Source organism: Diabrotica undecimpunctata, chromosome 2 (assembly GCF_040954645.1).
Source record: "Diabrotica undecimpunctata isolate CICGRU chromosome 2, icDiaUnde3, whole genome shotgun sequence".
In the NCBI taxonomy this organism is placed as follows: Eukaryota; Metazoa; Arthropoda; class Insecta; order Coleoptera; family Chrysomelidae; genus Diabrotica; species Diabrotica undecimpunctata.
In genome coordinates this window covers 5,562,397-5,587,011 of record NC_092804.1, presented here as the reverse complement: position 1 = coordinate 5,587,011, position 24,615 = coordinate 5,562,397, and the positions used below count along the sequence as shown (strand labels likewise).

The following is a 24,615-nucleotide window of genomic DNA, read 5'->3' as shown; positions in this document are numbered from 1 at the left end:
ACGTGAATTGCTCAAACTATAAAACAATGAAGTTTCGTATTTAAGAGATATAACGAAAGGATATAAATCTCAGATATTAAATATGATTTTAAGAATTTAAGAAAATAAGGGTTTGGTGCGGTAAATTGTAGGCGAAATTTTCACACATCCTTCTTCTTCTTAGGGTGCCTGTCCATTCCGAAAGCTGACAATTCTGGCCATAATGACCTTGTTGGTTGCTATACGAAATAGCTGTGTTGAGGATGGCAAAGCGGCAGGTCCTGATAATATACAAGCAGAACTACTCAAACTAATGGACAACGAATCAATAACAATAATCGCAAAGATATTCAACAACATATACAACAACAGGAGCCAAAAAATTGCGAGTTACCGAATTATAAGCCTTATGAGTCATTTCTTAAAATTGCTCTTAAAGATAATTCGTAAGAGAATCTATAAGCTGTGTGAAAGTCAAATTTCCCCCAACCAGTTCGGGCTTACAAATGCTGTTGGTCCTAGAGAGGCTTTGTTCTCAGTACAAGTCTTATTCCAGAGATGGAAAGACGTCAACTGCGACGTATACGCATGTCTGGTTGATTACGAGAAAGCGATTGATTGAGTAGAGTATGCCAAGATGATGCAAATACTAAAAGAAGTAGGAATTAACAACCAAGATCTGAAAATAATTAGAAATCTTTACTGGAATCAGAAATCAAATCTCAGAGTTAAAGGTGAATATACTGACTATGTGAAAATCATGCGTAGAGTGAGGCAAGGCTGTATTTTGTCTCCTCTAATCTTCAATCTGTACTCTAAAAGAATAGTTATCGAAGCTTTGCGCGAAACTGAAAAAGGTTTTCTATTTAATGGTTACCGGCTTAACACCATCAGATATGCAGATGACACAATAGTATGTTATAAACAAAATCACGTATTTTGGACTCAATCTAAACGGTAAGAAGACAAAGGTTATGATAATTAGCAAGAAAAAGATAACAGAAGGTCAACTCTACGTCAACCAATCCCCTGAAGAAGGAGTGATGCACTACAACTACCTAGGCACCATAACAAATGAAGGATAGACCAACAACCAGAAGATTAGAGCACGCATCGGAAAAGCTAGATCCACCTTCAATCGGATGGGGGCTTTCTTCGAAAGTCACGACCTTTCTCTTAATACAGAAGTAAGAATGCTGAGACACTACGTCTTCTCTGTTCTTTTTTATGGTGTTGAATCGTGGATCTTGAACAAAGATATCTGCAGAAAACTGGAAGCATTTGAGATGTGGCTATATCGCAGAATACTTAAGATCCCGTGGACTGACCCAGTCATAAATGAGGAGGTCCTCAGAATGAATAAGAACCGATAGGTACTAACCACCATCAAATCTTGAAAGATACAATTCTTCGGACATATTATGTGAAATGAATCCAGATATGCTCTTCTTAAAGCCATCCAACAAGGAAAAATATTTGGAAAACGAGGTCCAGAAAGAAGAACATCTTGATTAAAGAACCTCAGAATCTGGTTCAATACAACATCTGTGCAGCTTTTCCGCGCTGCTGCAGATAAGATAAAGATTACCATGATGATGGCCAACATTCGTAACGGATATTCACATCAAGAAGAAGAAGAGGTCTTTCTATACCATGCTCTCTGGTTAGTAAGTCAGAAAATTATTCTTCTTCCTGTGGCCTTTTTTCCTTCAATTTTACCTTGCAAAATGCATTGACCAAATCCGTGGTTGTGTTCATCCTCCGCAGTACTTCTTCATTGGTAACTGTGTCTGTTCATGGTATCTGTATATTATAACAACATTTTACTTGAACAAAGCGCATTAAATAAAGTTGCTTCTAGGTAATAATAGATTTTATAAAGAACAAAGTTCAATATATTACTTACCCTTACAAAATATCCCATATTTCCAGCAAAGCTTGTATTGTGTGTATATACTTCTTTTAACAATTCTCCAGCAACTGGTCTGTTTTCTGGAGAAGTATTGAGCCCATTCACGACCAGATTAGTAGGATTTTGATCTAATTCTTCCAAAGTTTGTTCACTGGTCCCAAAAGCTAAAAAATATATATAATTATGGCATGCTGTATGTATAAATATTAATAATAGAGAAATACACAAAATATTGTCATAAAAAACATTGACAAAGATAAACGGAAGTATGGTACGGAAATATAACAAGAGTAACCTTGTTGAGTAATCAAAGCTATTTAACACAGGTGGTTCAAAGTCAGAAAACCACAGAAATCACTTTTTGTTGTTAATACATAATGAACTATATTCTCTATATAAGGTGTATGGGATTTCTATTGTATTTCCAGTCTCCGAAAATTTTGAATAACGCTGGGCCCATAACGGTTTCTTAATATTGTTGTGAAGCTATTTTCTTGTGGAATTTAGATACTACATTAGTGAGGTTACCACAATTGAAGGTTATAAATAAGTTTATTGACGTGTCAATTTCCACTTCGGAAATCGTTCTCAAAATGCAAAACATTAATAAATTTATTAATTCAATTAAGTTGAAATTGAAATGTCAATAAACTTATTTTAACCTACAATTGTGACATATTCCCATTATATTCCATTCCTGTACTTTACGAGTTTCATTTCTAATGCATTTAGTTCATATCAGGATCGCAGAATGGGGCAATAGTTCAAGCAGTTGTTTGCTCTAAATTCAAGTTAGGCGAATTTCGTCCTCTGTACAAAAGCATAAGTCATTGAAATATTTTCTTTTTGGGGCTCTTTTCTTAGCTAACGGATGCTGCGTGTATATTTTCCTGATTATGTCTAGTGATGACATAGAATCTGTCACAATTAATATTTTGTTCATCTTATTTGTATTTGTGTGCAGTATCGCTTGGTAAATTGCATAATTTCCCTTTAATATAATTGCAGCATCTAGAATTCTATATATGAGAGTCTCTATGTTGCTAATTATTACCACTGTGACTCCATTTCCATTTTTGTCAAGATTAGGGTTGGTGCTATTTTTTTTTTATAATTGTAATACACTGCAATTTGACTGTTGGCATTTTTACAATCCAAGATGGAGATGAAGATATATTTCTGTACTGATATAATGGTGCCGGAATATGGGGGATTAAACTCAATTTATTTGGTCATTAGTCATGGTTACCTCTAGAATATTGTTTATTCGAATTTTTTTATTTACAGTTATGCTAGAAATCTAATTAATTGTTAATAGCGACATTTGTCACATAATGCCACATTTGTCGCATTCGTAGATGAACTATCGAAGAAACAATGTGTCGTGTATCGAAGAAACAACACATCCGTAATCAATTTTGGAACGAATTAAGGATCCATATAAGATTAGCAGTGTTTTACCATCCGCACTTCAAGTTTTGTGAGCTAGGTACTTTAAAAAGTTAATCCTATTTCGTCATGAAAGAACTAACGGCTAAATATGACTTTTTCAATTTAGTTGTTGATCAAATATCATTTCTAGAAATTTTATTACGTTTATATAGAAAAGATTTTGGTTCTCAAACGTTCTTCTTAAGGTGCCATGCATTTCTGCGTAGGCGTCCACCGTACATCGTCTTGTCAGGTGAGATGTTAAATATTCTGGATTAAATAATTCTGTTTTTAGCAGCATTGCGAAGCATTTCATAGCTGTGGATTCCTGTCCATTGTCGAATATTGAGCAGCCATGACATTTTTTTACGTCCGAGACCTCTCCTACCCTCTATTTTCCCTTCGAGTATCAGTTGCTGAAAAGTGTATCGTTCTCCTCGTATAATGTGCCCCAAGTATGCAGTCTTCTTACTTTTTACATAATTAAAAAGTTCCCTATCCTGTAAGCCCGCTCTTCTGAGTACTTCCTCATTTCTGACCCTGTCCGTCCATGATATTCTGAGCATTCGACGCAGGCATCACATTTCGAACACTTCAAGTTTGTTAATGGAACTGGCCTTTAACGTCCATGCTTCCATTCCGTACAGGAGAACAGGCCACACGTAACACTTAAGCATCTTGTATCGGAGGTTGAAGTCCAATTTGCGATCAGTCAGAAACTTACGAAGCCTCAAAAAAGCATTTCTGGCTTGTTCAACTCTGCTCTTTATTTCATTCTCGGGGTCCCAACCCTCATTCAGCAAACATCCCAAGTATTTGAATTGCCTGACTTGTTCGATTTCTTCTCCAGAGACATATATCTTTACGTTGGGGTAATCATTTCTACTTATAATCATTGATTTTGTCTTCTTGATATTTATTTTCAAACCCCGAGCTTCGCTTGCAAGAGTTAGATCATTCAAAAGGCATTGAAGATCTTCGATGTTATCTGCCACTATGGCTGTATCATCGGCATACCTGATGTTATTAATAAATATGCCGTTAACTTTAATACCCTTATTAGAGTCTTCCACTGCTTCTGCGAAGGCTTTTTCTACGTATAAATTGAACAGCATTGGAGACAGTATACAACCTTGCCTTACTCCTTTTTTAATGGAGAAATCTTCTGTTTCGTTGGAATTTTGAAGACGTACTGTTGCTGTCTGATTCCAATACAGATTGGCAATGATTCTTATATCCTTTGCATCCAATCCCAACTCTTGTAGGTATTTTATCATCAATTCATGTTTTACATTATCGAATGCTTTCTCGTAATCGATGAAACAGATAAATACATCCTTTCTTTGATCTAAACAATTCTGTATCAATGTTTGCATACTAAAGATCGCTTCTCTCGTGCCAAGTCCATTTTTGAAACCAAACTGACTCCATCCACTGACCTCTTCACATTTCTTAAACAATCTAGTGTGAAGTATTCTCAGGAAAAGTTTCAAAAAGTGACTCATTATCAATCTCAAACGTTAGGTTTGGTTTATCCTCCGAATTGTTTTTTTTTTTTTGAAAATATTATACATCTTGTTTTAATAGAACAAAAACTAAAATTAGGGATCAATAAACTAGTTTATTTATGTGTTTTTCTTAATATTGATACCATACAATTAACGTTCTTCCGTCCAATATGTGGATGGGTATTATGCATTTACCTGTAATTTCATTGTATTGATCAAGACATTTTCTCTATACAAATGCTGAAATGAAAAACTAAGAGGAGCAGTCCAAAATCTCAAAACAGTAATAGAATATAACAAACATAAAAGTTATATCTATCTATATAATGATTTTTACAGCTGTCGCCGCCTTTCTTCTTTAAGTCAACGTCTCCAGTCCTTTCTGTTCTGCCATTCTCCATCTCTAAGGTCTCGTCTTTCCATGGCCTCGTCCACTTCATCCCTCCATGATCTTCGGGGTCTATCTCTTTTCCTCCTTCCTATTGGGCTCCAATCCGAAATCTATGCTATCCACCTTGTATGATCTGTTCTTCTCACATGGTTATACCAAATTAAGCATTTTTCTTCAATGTAGCTGAGTATGTCTTGTTTTACTGCCACTCTTTGTTTTATCTCCTCATTTCTGATGCGATCCATTTTTGTCACTCTGCAGCTTCTTCTCATGAACTCCATTTCAGTTGCTGTGATTTTGGACTTGTTTCGTTTATTTATTACCCAATTCTCTGCTCCATAGGTCATTATACTGCGAAGCAAGGTGTTATAAATTCTCTTCTTTGTATTTCTGGTAATCTGTCTATCCCACAGTACCCCGTTCATTTGTTTAATACATGTTCTTGTCTGTGCTAATCTGCTGGTTATCTCTTGCTCGGTGGTTCCATTTTTTGAGAGTATGAATCCGAAATATTTGAATTTGTCAGTGCCGTTAATTTCCCTATTATCGTCCTTTTCCAAGTTTCTCACTGGTTCTTGCTCTGTTGTTAAATATTCGGTCTTTTCTAGATTTATTTCCAGTCCATTTTTTGTGTACTCCTTTTCTAATTTTCGGAGCATATAGCACAGATCTTCTTCATCTTGAGCCGTTACCACTTGGCCATCTGCAAAGCTTAATGTGTACAAAAAGTTGTCCCGGATTGGTCAGGTACGTATTACTCGAATTGTTGGAACTATGTAACATAAATTTTGGTATTAGAAGTACCTATACAACTACTTTTATTTTTCAGATCAAAAAAAGTCGTATAATTCCTCTCTTCTTAAAAGCATGAAATGGTATAGAAAGTTGGCTGTGGAACTTAATGTTGATGCTGCTCTTGTGAATGCTTTCGTATTACATCAAGAAGTAACGAAAGACAAAATGACAATAACGAAATTCAGGGAAAGCATCATAAAAGGTAAAAAGACATATTTCACTACCAATTTTTTACTCTCTACATATTATGTTTTTTTAGCTTTGACAAAACAAGAAGGAACTGACCAACAAGAAGTTTCAACTAAAAATAATTCTTTAAATGACATGGAGAAACGGCAAATTTGTACAAATTGTTACAAAGAAAATGTTGCATTTATGGATAGGAAGTCAGCTAAGAATAAAACAAAAAAAACTAATTATCGGTGCCAGTCCTGCGAAACATATTTTTGCTTTGACTGTTTTTTTCTAAAACATAATTTTGTTTCTAAAAACTAGTTTTAGGCTCTTATTACCATATAATTTTTTCTTTCTAAATAAAAAATACGAATATCTACCTATTTGTTTTGCTGAAAAAAAGTTTGACCATTTGTAGGGGCTTGTCATGTGTGCAATACAGAAACCAACTTTACTACCACTTTTGTATATGCTTTATAAACCTCTTCATAAGCATTATTTAGTGGTTTGGTGCATTTTCGTTACTCATCGTGGCTAAACATACATTCTAAGCTAGTGCATAACGCAATGTCCACCACGGCCACTGGGGATATTTTTTTTCTTGTAAATGGTGGATACGTTATATCCACCATGGCACGTTATGTGTTAAGGCATTTTTTTAACGGTATCTTCTTCTTTAGGTACCGTCTCCTCTAAGGAGGTTGGTAATCATCACAACTATTTCACTTTTGAGATTGCAGCTTTGAACAAGTCGACGGAACTGCAATTATACCACTTTCTCAGATTGTTGAGCCAGGAGATGCGTATTTTTCCAATACTTCGTTTTCCCTGTATTTTTCCCCTTCATTATGGTTTGTAGCAACACATATTTATCACCTCTCATAACGTGGCCGAGATATTGTTACTTTCTTATCTTAATCGTATTCATGATTTCCATTTCCTTTGTCATCGTTCTGAAGACCTCAACATTTGTTATTCGATCTACCAAACTTATTTTTAATATTCTTCGGTAGATCCACATCTCGAATGCTTCAAGTCGATCGCTCACCTCTTTCTTTAAGGTCCAGGCCTCCACCTCATACAGCAGCACCGAAAACACATATGAACGTAATATTCTTATTTTGAGTTGCAAACTAAGGTCTCTACTGCATAATACTTATCTCATCTTATTAAATGTTGCTCTAGCTTGTCCAATTCTCATTTTTATTTCCTCTGTATACTCGTTATTTTTATTAATAATTGTACCAAGATATCTGTATTTTTTTACTTTTTCTATTGGAACCCCTCTTATGTTTAAAACGTCTTGTTGTTGTGTTTTGGAAATTGTCATAAGTTTTGTTTTATTAGCATTTAGCGTTAGTCCGCCTAACTGACAAGCATTAACTACATTATCTAAAAGTGTTTGTAGATCTTGTAAATTTTCTGTAATTAGCATAGTATCATCGGCATATCTGATATTGTTGATGGGTCTGCCGTTGACATTTATTCCAATTGTTACATTTTCGAGTGATTTTTTAATTATTTCTTCCGAATATAGATTGAACAATAAGAAGGAGAGTATGCAACCTTGCCTTACGCCTCTTTTTATCTCTACTTCCTCCGAATGTTCTTCTGCTGATTGGTTAAAGTAGAGACGAGTTATTATTCTTTTTTGTATAGCTATAAGTCTTTTTTGTCAATGTGTTTATCTTTAAGTAACTGTATAAGACGGTTGTGTCGGACCTTATCGAACGCCTTATTGTAATCAATAAAACAAACATAGAGTGGTTGGTTTACATCCATACATCTTTGCATGAGGACGTTAAATCCAAATAATGTCTCTCGTGTACGAGAGACATAATGTCATGGCATTCCTAAATCCAAATTGGGTTTCAGTGATGTCTTGTTCCACTTTTCTGAAAATTCTTAAATGGATAATTTATAAGAATATTTTTAGTGTGTGACTCATTAGAGTAATTATACGGTGGTCATTACATTCCTTTGCATTAGGTTTTTTTGGTAATGTAATAAATGTTGATTTGAGCCAATCTCTTGGAATAATACCCGTATTATATAGTATTATATAAGTCTACTAATACATTAATCTGATCTTCTGATATTAATTTAATTATTTCAGTTGGAATTGGGTCAGGCCCCGCAGTTTTATTAGATTTTGCCAGATTTATGGCATGTATTATTTCATCCTTAGTTATATTTGGACCTATATCATGTTCCTCGCAATCGTTCATGCTATCTTGTTGTGTCCTGTCATCTTCAAACAATTCTTGTACGTATTCTCTCCATCTGTTTAGTTTGCCTTTGATATCAGATATTATTTTATCATTTGTATCAACCAGGGTGTTACTATTGTTGGACCGTCTTATACCTGCTAATTCTTTAATTTTTTTGTGCAATTCAAAACTGTCATGATTTCTCTGGAGTTCTTCTATCTCTAAACATTTGTCTTTGTACTAGTTCTGTTTAGCTGCCCGTATTTTTATCCTGATCTTGTGTGTGGCTTTGTATTCGTTTACATTTTTGTTTTTGTAAAATCTTCTTTCGTCCATTAGTTGCCGGATCTCATCTGTCATCCACGGAGTCTTAGCTTCATCGATGTTGTGACTACTCAGCGTATCTTTAATTGGCATTGGAACATGTGTTCTTAAATGTTTCCCATTTTTCGTTGGAATCTTCATTATCATTGATTATTGTTTTGATTAACTCCGCGTTAATTTTCAACGTTATTTATCCTTTTATATTCGGGTGTTTTAGCAGAGTGCTTATTTGTTGTGTCTTTTGTTGATTTTTTATTTTCTTTAAGTGGATTTCAAATTTTACAATTACTATTATTATTATTTACGGTATAGACGTTAGATATTTATCCTATCTCTATATCCTATCCTATATTAATCCTATCTCTAAAAATTATACTATTAAAAATAATTTGTTTTTGCTTGAACATCTCATGGCATTGGAAAAATAATTGGAATATGTTTAGTCTTGTGAAAAAACATATGATATGCGTTTATTAATATTTTTTTAACTTTTTACTACTTCTAAGTTATCTAATATTAACTTGGCAAGGTTAAGTACCTATATTGATAAAGTCTCAAAAGTGGTTTGTTTGTACGACTGTTAGTACTTGTACATATCTAATTTATAATAAATGTTTAGTCACCACCTGTGTATTATTAATTCTTATATGTGATTTATAGTGGTTTTAATTAGTTTTCAAGCAAACAAGCCCAGTCACCTAAAGTAAATAAATGAATTATAATATTACTTCAACTTCAACTGAAGAGTGATAAAAATATTGAAATTTAACTAAAAAATTTTAATTACCTATGAATCCCCATTCTTCTGAGTTAAATCCAATTATAACAGGAACCTTTTTGTAGTTTCCGTCCAAAAACGCTTGAAAACCTTGGTAGGAAAATGGACCGGAGTCTTCAATAGCAACCCCGCCTGGTATACCAGACTAAAAAATATGTTATTATTAGACTTGGGCAAAATTACAGGAATTAATAATAAACTTAATAGTCTTCCGGGTTGAATCGTGTCGATTATCATGGCGCCGAGCTTTCGACATCCTTCTTCAATGCTTCCGAGGTCTCGGGCTCCCGAGCCGCCCCCAGACACTACTACACTGATCACTAAAAAACGCATTATTGGTACTGAGAATAGAGGACGGTTTATTTATACCGTCGATGGTGACATGGTTTGGGTGGAGGTTGGCGTTGGGGTTAGCGCGGGGATTGGCGCGGAAATTATGCAAACATGAAAGGCCAAATTGTCTTAATAAAAGGATACCTTCGACTTGGAGACCTTTCATAAAGAAAATATCGTCCGCTCAACCAGTCAATCAAAATCCTACTGTAAGAAATATTTTGTAAATATATGCATGTATTATTAATATTAGAGTTTATGTAATCAGTGAAATTTTATGAACTTACATAAACTATATCTTTGGCATCAGCGTTTTGAAGTACTTGAAGAAGTTCCTTAGTATCGTTGGAAGCAAAAGATGGACTTACTCTTCTGCCCAATTGCAAGGCAGTTGCTGTTGTGGCGTCTAAATCTTGCACTAGCGCTCCGGCAATTGGACTCCCACTTTGCATAATAACTCCATGGAAAAGCTCTAGAAAAGAAGATACAAACAAAATTTATATATGAAGGAACTGTGTAAGCCTACGTACGTTTAAATTGAGTATAAAAGTGCTAAACTGACAAAATGCTCAAAATTCTAATATTTCTTGCCCATTCCTACTTTAAAATTTAAGTCAAATTTTCATAAAAGTTCCTAAGCTTCTTCTTTATTTGGGTTTTTAATTTAGTATTTGTTTTGTTATTCGATTTTCATTCATTGTTTTAAACGTTGTTTTGATTTTTTCTGTCTTCTTTAATTTTCTCGTTTGGTGAATAGATATGCAGGTTTTGTCTTATGACTTTATTTTTTCTTCTTCTTGATGTGCCTATCCGTTACGAATGTTGGCGATCATCATGGCAATCTTTATCTTATCTGCAGCAGCGCGGAAAAGCTGCACAGATGTTGTATTGAACCAGATTTTGGGGTTGTTTAACCAAGATGTTCTTTTTCTTCCTGACCTCGTTTTCCAAATATTTTTCCTTGCAGGATGGCTTGAAAGAGAGCATATTTGGATTAATTTCGCATAATATGTTCGATGAACTATAACTTTCAAAATTTGATGGTGGTCAGTACCTCTCAGTTCTTATTCATTCTTCTGAGGACCTTCTCATTTGTGACTCGGTCAGTCCACGGGATCTTAGGCATTCTCCGATATAGCCACATCTCAAATGCTTCCAGTTTTCTGCACCTATCTTCGTTCAAAATCCACGATTCAACACCATAAAAAGGACAGAGAAGACGTAGCATCGCAGCACTCTTACTTTTGTATCAAGAGAGAGGTTGTGACTCTTGAAGAAGGTCCTCATCCGATTGAAGGTGGATCTAGCTTTTCCGATGCGTGCTCTAATCTCCTGGTTGTTGGTCCATTCTTCATTTATTATGGTACCGAGGTAGTTGTAGTGAGTCACTCTTTCTACAGGGGATTTCTTGACGTTTATCGAGTTCTTGACGAGTTATCCTTTTGTTATCCTTTTCTTGCTAATTATCATAAGTTTTGTCTTCTTAGCTATTATATTAAGTCCATATTGTTGACTGTAATACGTGATTTTGTTCATAAGAACTTGCAGGTCTTCTAAGTTGTCCGCAAATACTCTGGTGTCATCTGCACATCTGATGTTGTTTAGCCGGTAACCATTTAGTAGAATACCTTTTTCAGTTTCGTGCAAAGCTTCGATAAATATTCTTTTAGGGTACAGATTAAAGATTAGGGGAGACAAAATACAGCCCTGCCTCACTCCAGGCATGCTTTTCACATAGTCAGTGTGTTCACTCTCAACTCTGAGATTTGCTGTCTTATTCCAGTAAAGATTTCTAATTATTTTCAGATCTTGTTTGTTAATTCCTGTTTCTTTTAGTATTTGCATGATCTTGGCGTGCTGTACTCGATCAAGCGCTTTCTCGTAATTAACCAGACATGCGTATACGTCGCAGTTGACGTCTCTGCATCTCTGGAATAAGACTTGTCCTAAAAACAAAGCCTCTCTAGTAGCAATAGCATTTGTGAATCCGAACTGTTTGGGGGAAATTTGATTTTCACGTAGCTTGTAGATTCTCTTATGAATTATCTTTAGAAACAATTTTAGGAGATGACTCATGAGGCTTATAGTACAGTAGGTAATTTTCACATTTTTTGGCTCCTGGTTTTTTTGGAAGTGCAATAAACTCAGATTTCAGCCAATCTGTTGGTATTTCTCCAGAGTTGTATATGTTGTTAAATGTCTTTGCGATTATTGCTATTTTCAGGGCCTGCCGTCCTTTAACTGTGTTATGGGGGAATAAGCATCCTGCTGTAATATTCTTGGTCCATCATTTACCTCGTCTTTTAGCTCAAAGGTGTTATCTCTTTGGTCTTCAAATAGTTTTTCTAGATATTCTTTCCACGTTCTTATTTTACTCTATTTTATTATTTATTTTATTTTATGGACTATCAAATTTTGTCATGCCTTTCATTCTTCTGTGAAATCTTACTTTACCTCCTTGGATTTTAGAGTTAACTCCTTGTGTTATCACCAAGGTTTGACATCCGTATAACAGAGTATTTGTTATCATTGTCTTATAAACTTTTATTATTGAATCGTTCCTTCTCTTGATCACAGTTTAAAGAATTCAACCATGGTCGTCCAGCATCAGTAACAAATTCCGTGAAGACCCTATACACGCAGCTGTTGTTCTGGAAAACATTGATAAGGTTCGCAGAGTGTTTGAAGAAGATCAATATTATTTACTATTTTTAAAAAGGGACTAACCAAAATTTCAGTTGAAAATACTTTTTTTTTCATTTTGATTTCCACTTCGGAAATCGTTCTCAAAATAAATAATAAATCAAAAATTCCCATCAAATCAAATGGAGTACCAACATTAGTTTGTTCTGACATAGCTGGTATAACATCAGCAAGTATTTGAAACTAAAAAACATCAATTTGGTAGACTATCCTGTATACAGTCCTGATTTGGCACCATGTTGTTTTTTTGCATTTCCGACAATTCAATAAAACCACTTGATAAACGTTTTGAGACAGCAGATGATACAAGCAAAGTATAAAAAACCTTATTCAGAAAATAACTATTTTGGACTGCCATAAACGTTTCGAAGGTATGTTTGTATGAATCCACAAGTTTATTAAACTTAAAGGCGAATACTTTGAAAAATGATAAATAATTTTATTGTCCTTGTTTCCGCTTCCACGATTTTAATGAGATTCAGTTTAAGTCTTAGATTGAATATTATTTATATCTGTATATTAATAAATCATAACTACTTACGTTTGTCTTCCTCCCATGGTCCCATTAAGTGATACCCCACAGACATTGATCCAGCACTTTCACCGACCAACACCACATGCTCCGGATTTCCACCGAATAGATGAATATTTCTGTTGACCCATTCTATGGCAAATCGCTGGTCTTTTAAACCGAGATTAAGTGGAACCACGCCGTCCTGGGTACCGACAAATCCTAAAAATGTAAATTTAAATCATAAAGAGTATAATACGTAGTTTTTAAAATATTTATCATCATTGTGGTCATTAAATTTAAATTCATTCTTGTCATTCCTTCTTTATATGTCAGACATTTGAAAAAGAAAACATTAAAGTGAAATATTAAAAATATTGACTGAATTTTTCAAAAAAAGTGTTAAGAAAACTATAACAAAAATAAACTCATCCTAACTTGCTTAAGTAAAAGAAGTATGTATGTATGTACAACGTTAACAGGCCTTTTAGGCCCATTGCTGGATGGATAATTGCCATCGTTTTCTCTTTTTAGCTATCAGTTTCCAATCTCTGATTCCCATCTCTCTGATATCTTCCATCACTACATCTCTTCATTTCTTTCTTGGTCTTCTTTTTTTTTGCCCTCAGGTACTCTCCAAGCCATATTCTTGACTAGTCTATTACCTTGCATTTTTTCTAGATGGCCAAGCCATTGTAGTTTACGTTTTTTTACGACTTTTTTAATTGTAAGATTAGAATACAAATGGTACACTTCTGCATTAGTTCGTCTTCTCCATTCTCCCTCTATTACTTTTACACCTAACATAGCATTGTGAGTCTAATTATAGTATTGTATATAGTATTGTATACTCTTATTTTTATATTACTATATATATCTTTGGCCTTAATTATTTTGCTTATGGCTCCAGCACACCTGTTTTCTTGGTCAGTCTCAGGTTGATTTCAGTTTCTTCCTTACATGTCTGATCAATATGAGTACCTAAGTACATAATACCCATTTACCTTCTCGAATTCTACATCTGATCCATTCTCCACGTCTAATTTAAAGGAGCCCTGGTGTTGATTCCTTTTTTGTTCGAGATTTACATGTACTTCGATTTATTATTTTTAACTTTCAGTCCCATTTTAGAGCTTTCCCAAATCAGTCTTTTTCTATAGTTGCCAGTTCTTTTCCATTTCTTGCAATGAAAACTACATCATCGGCGTATGTTAAGCATTGGTGTTCCTTATTTATAATATTGCCGGAACTGTTTATCCCACTAATCCTTACAATTTTTTCTAGAACTATATTGAATAACAATGTAGACAACGGATCTCTTTGCGGGCGAACACCTTGTTTTATTTCGAATTCTTCTGAGACTCTACCGTTGCATTTCAGAGCCCAAATAATTTGTCTAATTGTCATTTTTACCAATCCTACTATTTTTTCTATTAATTTGTTCTATTATATCGTAGGCGGCTTTGTAATCAATGAAAAGTACTTGTACTGAAAAGTTGTATTCATAGCAATTGATCAGAAGTTGTTTTAGCATAAAAATTTGATCGGTTGTTAATCTTCCTTTCCTTAATCCTCCCTGGTATTCTAGATTCTTCTCTACATATATTTCTAATCGTTTTTTAATTAGTATGGCGACCACTTTATATGTTACCTCCAATAAGGATATTCCTCTATAGTTTGCGCATTCAGTTCTATCTCTCTTTTTGTGTATAGGAATTATAATGGACTTGTTCCATTCTTGATGTATTTCTTCGGCATCCCACACTTCTAGTATTAGCTCACTAAGTTGGTTTATTAGGGCTTTTCCTCCATATTTAAAGTTCTCTGCCACAATGCCGCTCTCCGCGGGGCTTTTTTTATTTTTCATATCTTTAATTATTTCTTCAATTTCTTCTCTTGTGGGCTTTGGTATTTCTTCTATTACAATTTGAGGTTTAGGAACATTATAATTTTCTTCAGTAGTCACTTCGTCATTCTCTTTGAAATATTCTTTCCACCTTTCATATATATCGTTCATAGGTTTCATTGCTTATCTTTTACATTTATCGTTCTTTCCTGATGCCCAGTTTTAATGTAATTTACCACTTTGTAAAAAATTTTTATTTCATTTTTCTTGTAATCTTCTTCAATACGCTTTACTTTATTATCCATAGGATACTTTCGTTTCCGCTCCTACCTCAAATTTTCGCAGTTTTTCAAAATTAAATTTACATTGCAAGTTCTTTTTCGTTTATGCTTCTTACTATACTTAACTAGAAGAAGTACCAGCTTATTAAGAACAACAAGTTACGAGGATTAGACGAGAGCGCAGAGTTAATAATGGTATACGTCTAGAAGGCATATGAGGAACTTTTTGTGTGATTTCATGAGGAACATTTCGTGAAAATTAAATTTTTATTAAGAAAAAAAAATTGTTTCCTTATGCCATTTTACAAATCGATAAAGGAGTATTAACTAAATTTTTAAAAATTTTGGCATAAGGACTACTGGTGTAAGGATGTTAATTATGACCTAAACCTGAAATATTAATAGATCAGTGTCCATGACTTTCTCTTTCATGCTACTTAAAAGTTTGTTAGTTTTCACGACGGAACCTTAAAAAAGAGGTATAAGAAAAGTTAAGGAAAATTAGGAAAATTCAATTCAATTTTTTTTTCCTATCTCATATGACATTTTCAGTGTACAAAATGGCATAAGGGATAAAATCGTGTTCGAACTTCGTATTGAAACACGACGATCTAAAACAAAAGATCAAATCTTAGATGTATGAAATAAGTGAAACAAGTTGTAAGGTCTTTAAGCAATAGAAGAGGAAGACGAGAAAAAACCTAGTGGTTGACGCTCTGAAAAATAATAATATTGGTATGACACAAGTATGAAAAAATATAATTGGGAAAGCTGATGTCACATATGGATAAAGACAAAGAGAATTAGTATGATCATTTCTAGTCTTGATACCAGTTTGTTTAAAAATAAAAACCTAGTTAAGTACTTACCAAATGGTCCCAATCTGTAGTTAAAAGTAACCACAACAACGCCATGATCCATAATATACTTCGGACCGTAGTACTCATAAGTACTGGATTCGTTTTGGAATGCTCCACCATGTATCCAGAGTAACACGGGTAGAAGATCACTAGATCCAGGTTTTTGGGGGGTGTATACGTTCACATATAGACAGTCTTCGCTAATTTCTAGGTTACTATACTTAACGACAGTTTGATAGCAAATCTTTGTATTCTTTGTTGTGTCCAAGATTCCAGGCCAAGCGTTTGGAGTTTTGGGATTCTAAAAACAATAAATTAGTATACTTTATATTATATAAATTATGAAGTAACCCTTGGTATACAAAACCTAAGCAAAATTAAATAGATTATCTATAAATAAGGAGTTTCTACTTCAAAAAAAGCATCAGCAAATAATTAAATAAGATGGATTCTTTACGCAAAAAGAGTTACAGTTAAAATGAAGTATCTTCTTGTTCTTTTGGTGCCTATTTGTTTAGAATATTGGCGATTTTTGTGGCTATAATTATTTTTTAACTGATGCTTTAAGTATATTAGTTGTTGTGAATATTTTCTCTGAATATAGGTTGAATAATATAGGTGAAAGTATACATCCTTGATCCCAAAATAACAAAAATTATTTGAAACAATTAGAGCAAAACTGCTGGTGCTATTGTTGTGATTATGCTGCAAAAAGAAACAGTTAAAAATCAGTTTATTTCAAAAACTAATAGCCCTTTGAATTTTTCTTAAATTGGTTTTTTTTAAATCATAATTTGTCTTTTGAAATTCAGTTTTAGCAGTCTTTCTGTTTATTGTTTAGCGTACCTGTTCTCATTATATGTGCCTTATATAATAACAGATCTTATTAGAACTTTTAAAGCTGTATTTTCTGAGAATCCTGCTACTCAGCAGATTTCTTTTTTCATTATCTTTGCTTTCTTGCTATTTAAAATACTTTAGTCTGTTATCCAGCGTTTTCGATTTAGACTAGGCGGGATCTGTGGCAATTAAGACCATAATGGACATTTTCCATAGGAAGCTATTTTTTTGCTGGAATCCCTTCAGGATGTGTCCAATATCGATAATCACGATATGCGCCAGTTGCAAACCCTGTGCTAAATTTTTTATTTAACAAAATTTAAAAACAATTGAAAATTTCTCATCTTTTTGCTCCTATTTTCATTTATAATTCGGAAAATATTGATCCTAGAGAAAAAATTATAACAAGTTAAAAGTTTCGTTATTCAATTTTACACAATATTTCGTTAGCTAGAAATTAAAAATTTAATGTTTATTGTTGAAAACATAGCAATAATTGAAAAAAAAGTACAAAAAAATGAAGTTAATCCTTTAAATGTTTTCGACTTTCTAAACTTGACTTACAAGCTCCATATTCCGCCTAGAAAAACCTTTTAATATGTTTAAAACGTGTGCTAAATTTTATTAAGATCGGTCGGATAGGTTTTGCATAATAATTTTGCAATCCAGCCTACTGGAAAAAAATCGCAAATTTTCAAATTTATAGTAGGCCCTAAATAAGGCTCTCAGATAGTTGCAAATTTTTTTACACATAAAGGAAGGCTCAAACTTTCAAACGCTATTTGTAAAATTAAAATCAGTTCACTAGGAGAGCCTAGAAATTTTTTTAAAGATTTAAACATTTTTTAGGCTTATAAACAAATTGAATAACTTTACGAGCTTTAAACATATCCTTCCAAAAAAGAAAAAGGCTTTAAAAAAAAATTATTGAAGATTGAGTCAAAATAAAGTTTATTTATGAAAAAAAATTTTTTTTTTCGCCTTTGTTTTAACAATTTAAATTATTTATTAACAATTTATAAATACATATTTGTTTACTAAAAGTAACAATTTACTTCAATGTATAAATTGCAAGCTCAAAAAAATGCATGAAGAAATTACTTGTTTAACATACAATTGTTTATTGCAAATTTACCAATTTGCAATTAAAAATGGTATTTGAAAATATGATATTTGAAATCCTTGTCGTCCGAGACAGCGATAAAAAAAAAGAAAAATTGGTTAACAAGAAGCCGAGATAATGCAATTTTTAGCGCGCGCTATGATTTTGAACTAGCCGATTCACATTTCGAGTGAATATCCCCCACCACCACCTCTCATGCATTCCGAGCGACATTTTACGCGAAAACGGTTTTTTATTTATCTTTTTTATGGATGTTGCCATGAAGCGCATTACGTAAAACTTTTGATATAAAAAGTACTTGACAAGACGAGGGTATTTGTTTAAAAACGAGCCCTATATCACTTATGGTTACACGGCAAATGTATGCCAACTTTGACCTTCAATATCTCGGCAACCAGTGAGCCGAATGTATCTTTTTTTTTTAAAAAAAAGCGTCTTTTAATGTTCTTTAAGTGTATAAATTTTGAAATTGAAATGTTTAAAGCTCGTAAAGTTATTCAATTTGTTTATAAGCCTAATATATATAAAAAATGTTTAAAACTTAAAAAAAATTTCTAGGCTCTCCTGGTGAACCGATTTCAATTTTACAAAAAGCGTTTGAAAGTTTGAGCATTCCTTTAAGTGTAAAAAAATTTGCAACTATCTGAGGGCCTTATTTAGGGCCTACTATAAATTTGAAAATTTGCGATTTTTTTCCAGTAGGCTGGATTGCAAAATTATTATGCAAAACCTATCCAACCGATCTTAACAAAATTTACCACACGTTTTAAACATATTAAAAGGTTTTTCTAGACGGAATATGGAGCTTGTAAGTCAAGTTTAGAAAGTCGAAAACATTTAAAGGATTAACTTCATTTTTTTGTACTTTTTTTCCAATTATTGCTATTTTTTCAACAATAAACATTGAATTTTCAATTTCTAGCTAACGAAATATTATGTAAAATTGAATAACGAAACTTTTAACTTTGTATAATTTTTTCTCTAGGATCAATATTTTCCGAATTATAAACGAAAATAGGAGCAAAAAAATGAGAAATTTTCAATTGTTTTTCGATTTTGTTAAATAAAAAATTTAGCACAGGGTTTGCGACTGGCGCATATCGTGATTATCGATATTGGGCACATCCTGAAGGGATTCCAGCAAAAAAATAGCTTCCTATGGAAAATGTCCAATCCAAAACAGATCCCGCCTAGACTAATTGTCAGTTCGGAGAGGGTACTGCTCCTAATTTGTAGTTTTGTGTAAATAAGTACTTTGGTGATGCTGTGTCGTCTTTACTTATCGTCACGTACTTTGTTTTGTGTTATTTATTTATTTATTTGTTTATTTAAATAGGCAATAAATCTGTTTTACAAAAACCAATCACAAAATAGTAAAATAACTAAAATACAAGTAGAAATACAAGAAAAAATTTTACCTCTAACTATGGTACTCACTTGATATCTATTTTCTCCAACTGGGGGAGCAGCATATGGTATTTCTTGGAAAGCATAGTAGTTGTTTCCATTTTCACTTTTAAGGATATGTCCCCTTATCATCCCTCTTTCAGTTTGAACTAAGGTACCATCATCATCGGAAGCCTGTACGGTGAGAACGACACAAAAAAGACTTGTTACCAGAAGAAACTTCATTTTTTTCGTAATAAGAATTAAAGTCCTTCACTTCTCACTGGCTATAAAATATTAAAGTATTATAATATTAAATCATATATTTATATATAACGTGTTGATCAAAATAGAAGTCCCAAATGGTTTTAGTAACAGTGCAAAAGCAATTAAAGTAATCATCATAATCATATAATCATTTTGCGTTATTAAGTGGTTTAATCAGATAAACCGTATTCTGAAGTGGCTAATAACATACCTATATTAATAACATTAATTCTAGATTTAATCGAAATTCAGGTTATTATTACATATTTGCATATAAATATCTCTTTAAGTGTTTGAACAAACAAATAAAAATAATTATTTGTTATCGCAAAAAAATTATTGTTTCTTAAACGCTTAAGATGTAGTATCTTTATTGCGGTTGTATTAATGTTCAAAATATACAACGCTGGAACTACAAGTGAAGAAGATACAACAGATCCATCGTAAAAATTTCGAGACTAGAGTAGAAGTCATAATTGGAATGCAGCAATGCCGCTCATGTCGGTACAGTGATAAGTACATATGTGGTAGTTTGGCGATAGACTAACAAATCAGGACCGTACGCGCCTCTTAAACAAATTAAACAAATTCATGCTATAAAAAATGACTGTATACATAAAATATGTAATACTTCGTAAATACTTATATACAAATATATAAAAAAATTGCAATTAGTTTAGCCTAAAAGACACCATAAACATATATACATAAAATACAAAAAGATCATTCCAGATCCAGAACAAGATTCCTAGATAACATCGATGAAGACATGAGAAATATGGAAATACGTGCTTGGCGGAGGAAGGCGATGGATAGGGACGACAGAAGAAATATTCTTGGGAAGGCTAGGACCCACACACAGGGTCGTAAATCCAAAATGATGATGATGACAAGAAGATCATAACTGAAAGATACTGTATGTACAGTACTAAATAACAAATGAGCATTAAATCTGCTATTTCTCGGTAATTAATACTAGTCGCAATCCATATCTAAATCGTCCTCATCCTCTAAATTATCTTCCATATTAATTATCACCGGTTGAATATCTTCCTCTGTGTAGAGTAAACAAAAAACGATGCGACTAGCCCTCCGCCCTTATGCATCAACTGTCAAAAATCCAGCACAGCAATGAGAGGCTCTCCTCTCTGGGCAGGAGTTACTCAATCAAAACCATCCATGGCCAAAAGTTTAGAGCACAAAACATCTTGAAAACTACCTGCTAATCCATTGGCAATGTATTTAATAGATGACCTAAACCCAAACTCCCTTTCCCACCCACTATATTACTGGCCTTTCTGGTTCCAGTAAGCAGTAGTAAAGGTGAACGATATAGAAGCAAATAATATACCGATTGCGAGAGGGGTTAGGCAAGGATGCGTCTTGTCTCCGACGCTTTTCAACGTGTACTCACAGGTCATATTCAGAAAAGCCTTATGGGACAGAAAAGATAGAATAAGAATTGGTGGAGAAATCATAAACACAATGAGATTTGCAGATGACACGGTAATTATGGCTGAGAGTATAGAAGAACTACAAACTTTACTAGATGCAATAAATAGTGAATGCATTCAAATGGGACTTGACATCAACACAGATAAGACCAAATTTATGATAGTATCAAGGAGTCCAATAAATAATGAACAACTAACTCTTGGTGGACAGCAAATAGAGAGAGTGACAAAATATAAATATCTGGGAGCTTACATCAACACAGAATTAGATTAAGACCAAGAGATCCGGGTACGAATAGAAATGGCAAGGGCAGCGTTCTTAAAATTCAAGCAATTGTTGTGACAAAAATCTGAATACTGCGCTGAGACTGAGGTTTGTTGAATGTTACGCCTGGTCGCAACTATTGTACGGGGTAGAAACATGGACACTAAAAGCGCAAATAGTTAAGAAGATTGAAGCCTTTGAACTTTGGATATACCGGAGAATGTTGAGAATTCCATGGACTGCCAGGGTCACCAATGGGGAAGTGCTGAGAAGGATGGGTCGAGACAAAAAATTGTTGAGAACGATAAAAGTACGCAAGACTGCATACCTTGGACACATACTGAGAAATAATAAATATAGTCTTCTGCAGGTCATCACGCAGGGTAGAGTCGATGGCAAAAAGGGAATAGGTAGAAAGAGGAAGTCATGGCTGCGAAATATTCGAGACTGGACAAACATGACTGTAGACGAATTATTCCACGTTGCAAAAGACAGAGAAGCTTTTAAAAATGTAGTCGCCAACCTCCGTTAATGAAGACGGCATAGGAAGAAGAATATTACTGGCCCTTGCCAGCAACGAACTCCCTGATGAATACATTGACACCCTGGAGGCAACTCCTCTCTTTTACCGCCGTAACAACCAGTAAATACTCACTTCGAGCTTGCCTAGAAAGGGAGGGATCGGTTTTCTGTGGTTACCCGACCCCAATGCACAATGATACCTATCTATTGCAGAGGATACAGCCACAGCTGCCCTCACGCGAGTCACAATCATAAACTTACTAATTAATTAAATTATATACATATAAATTCAGTCAATTTATAACCATATTTTCACTAATAAAATTCTAAAAAGAACAGGTTTAGCTTAACAACCCTTTCACTTCTGATTGTCCAGGATCCTCCTCTGCAGACACACCCACGAAGCGATCCACCAGTGGAACCAATACAAAGAAAAAGCCAACCCACCAAAGGAAAACAAATCACGTCCTGAACAGGTGAAAAACCTAAAACAGTACTACAAAACACTAACGAAGAGAATACTACTACTACTACTACTACTACTACTAAGGATTTACACAGTTTTCACTGTCTTCCTTCACTCAACCGTTTTCTCCAATTTTTCCTGTCATTCCAGTCTCCATTTCGCAGGGTTCTTTTCTCCATAGCCTCGTCGATTTCATCTCTGAATGACCTTCGGGGTCTTCCTCTCTTTCTTCTTCCAATCGGGCTCCATTCTGTGATTTTGTTTATCCAGCGTCCTCTGTCCGCTCTTCTGACGTGGCCGTACCAGGATAGTCTCTTCTCCTCTATATAGTCGATTATGTCTGATTGCACTCCCATTCTCCGGTTAATCTCTGCGTTTTCAATTCTGTCTCTTTTTGTAAGTCTACAGCTTCTCCTCAGGAACTCCATTTCTACTGCTCTTATTCTACCTCTATTTCTCTTGTTTATTGTCCAGTTTTCGGACCCATATGTCAGGATACTTCTTGTCAGGGTATTATATATTCTCTTTTTTGTCTTTATCGTAATGTTCTTATCCCACAACACTGAGTTTAGTTGTCTTATACAGTTTCTTGTTTGTCTTAGTCTGTTGTTTAGATCTTCTTCTGTTGTTCCCTGGTTCGATATTATGGTTCCTAAATACTTGAATTTATCTGTTCCATTTATTTGTCTTCCCTCGTCTATCTCTAGGTTTCTCATATCCTTGTTTTCTGTTGTTAGGTATTCGGTTTTCTCTAAGTTTATTTCCATTCCGTTGTTTTTATATTCCTCTTCTAGTTTCTGAGCATAAAGCTGAGATCTTTTTCATCTTGTGCGATGACTACTTGATCGTCGGCAAAACTTAAGGTGTATAGGTATTCGTCTCTTACTGGTATGCCCATTCCTTCGCACTATCTCCTCCATGGTTTGAGTGTCTTTTCCAAGAATATTTTAAACAGAGTAGGGGACGTAGCACAGCCTTGTAGAAGTCCTTTTGTCGTCTTAAATGGATTGTAGGCTTTATTTCCACATTTAATAGCTACTTTGTTTTCTTTGTATAGTGCTTTAACTGCTTTTATTAGTGTTTGTCGGATTCCGAGATCATTCATTGTTTCCCATAGTTTGACTCTAGGTATTGAGTCATATGCTTTCTTTAGATCAACAAAGGCCAGATGGACCGGTCTACCTTTTGCCATTTTCTTCTCTATCAGTTGTTCTAATGTGTACGTATGATCTAGGCATGATTTTCCTACTGTGAACCCTGCTTGGTCTTCTCCAATTTTTCCTATTATTTCAGTTTCTAGTTTTTTTTTATGAAGAGAATATCCAACCATAAAGAAAGATCATCGAGACAATGCGACAATATCTTCCTGTAAATTGTCCACCGCAAACATTTTTTCTTCTACTATCTTAACGTGGTTCACATAATTATGCCACTGCACTTTAGATACGCGTTGCAAAACTTCTTCTATCAACCATTCTACCGATTTTTCTTTAAAATAGACGTTCTTTGAAGCCGCATACCTTTTCACTTGACTGCACCATCTCAATCTGGTTCAACACGCAGTGGTAAGGCGGCAATCTTAAAATCTTAACGCCATATTTTTCCGCAATTGTTTCAATTTTGTACTTATCGTACTTGCCTCCAAATGCGGCCGCAGTATCTAGTAATTCACTTTTTAGGTAATCTTTTTTGAAGAAAATGTTCTTTTCGATTAGCTATTCCTTGATTTGCCTTTTCTTCCACAATTTTTTCGGTAAACCAAATTTTCGGAAGTAGTATGACGGATTGTCCAAAACAACAACGTTTTCTTTTTCTTTCGGCAATTTTGGAACTAACGTCTTCTCAAACCAATCTTCATATAGATCCTCGTCCACTTGCTCATGATAATCAGCGGTTTCCTTCTTGGCCAAGAAAGGTAATTTAGCCCATGCCACAAAACCAGTTGCACTTCAAGCATGAAGAAGAACAAACTGAGGACCTCTTTAGCTCTTTAGGTTGGAGCTTTCAGTCCAGTAGAGAGACATTTTATAAAGGCATCTCGTCGATTTTTGATCTTTGTGTCCCACCATTCCTTTTTAACTAAAGCACCGACGTTAGTCCAAGACTTATCAGTATAAACCAGGTTTACATTATCTTCTTCCTCAACGTTTTTATTTTTTGTCTAAGGTACTTGTGTACTAGCTTACAAAATGTGGTTTTTCAAAAAAAAACTGGTAGGTCCTCAACATCCTTCACTCTGTTCATTTTGTTGCCGAC

The 24,615-nt window shown here is 34.2% G+C and overlaps 2 protein-coding genes across 2 annotated transcripts in view; one reads left to right on the top strand and one right to left on the bottom strand.

The window, feature by feature from the left end:
* Nucleotides 1-24,615, top strand: part of LOC140433150 (uncharacterized) — a 1,089,409-nt gene that overhangs the window by 792,512 nt on the left and 272,282 nt on the right. The gene's annotated exons all lie outside the window — the stretch shown is intronic.
* The window catches only part of LOC140433051 (uncharacterized), a 77,859-nt gene that overhangs the window by 1,103 nt on the left and 52,141 nt on the right, over nucleotides 1-24,615 (bottom strand). Inside the window, exons 12-17 of the mRNA XM_072521117.1 lie at nucleotides 19,437-19,656; nucleotides 16,046-16,337; nucleotides 13,080-13,271; nucleotides 10,123-10,307; nucleotides 9,512-9,647; nucleotides 1,886-2,055 (exon numbers count right to left, since the gene is read on the bottom strand). Of these exons, the coding sequence (XP_072377218.1) occupies nucleotides 1,886-2,055; nucleotides 9,512-9,647; nucleotides 10,123-10,307; nucleotides 13,080-13,271; nucleotides 16,046-16,337; nucleotides 19,437-19,656 (1,195 nt within the window). The remainder of the gene's footprint in view (nucleotides 1-1,885; nucleotides 2,056-9,511; nucleotides 9,648-10,122; nucleotides 10,308-13,079; nucleotides 13,272-16,045; nucleotides 16,338-19,436; nucleotides 19,657-24,615) is intronic.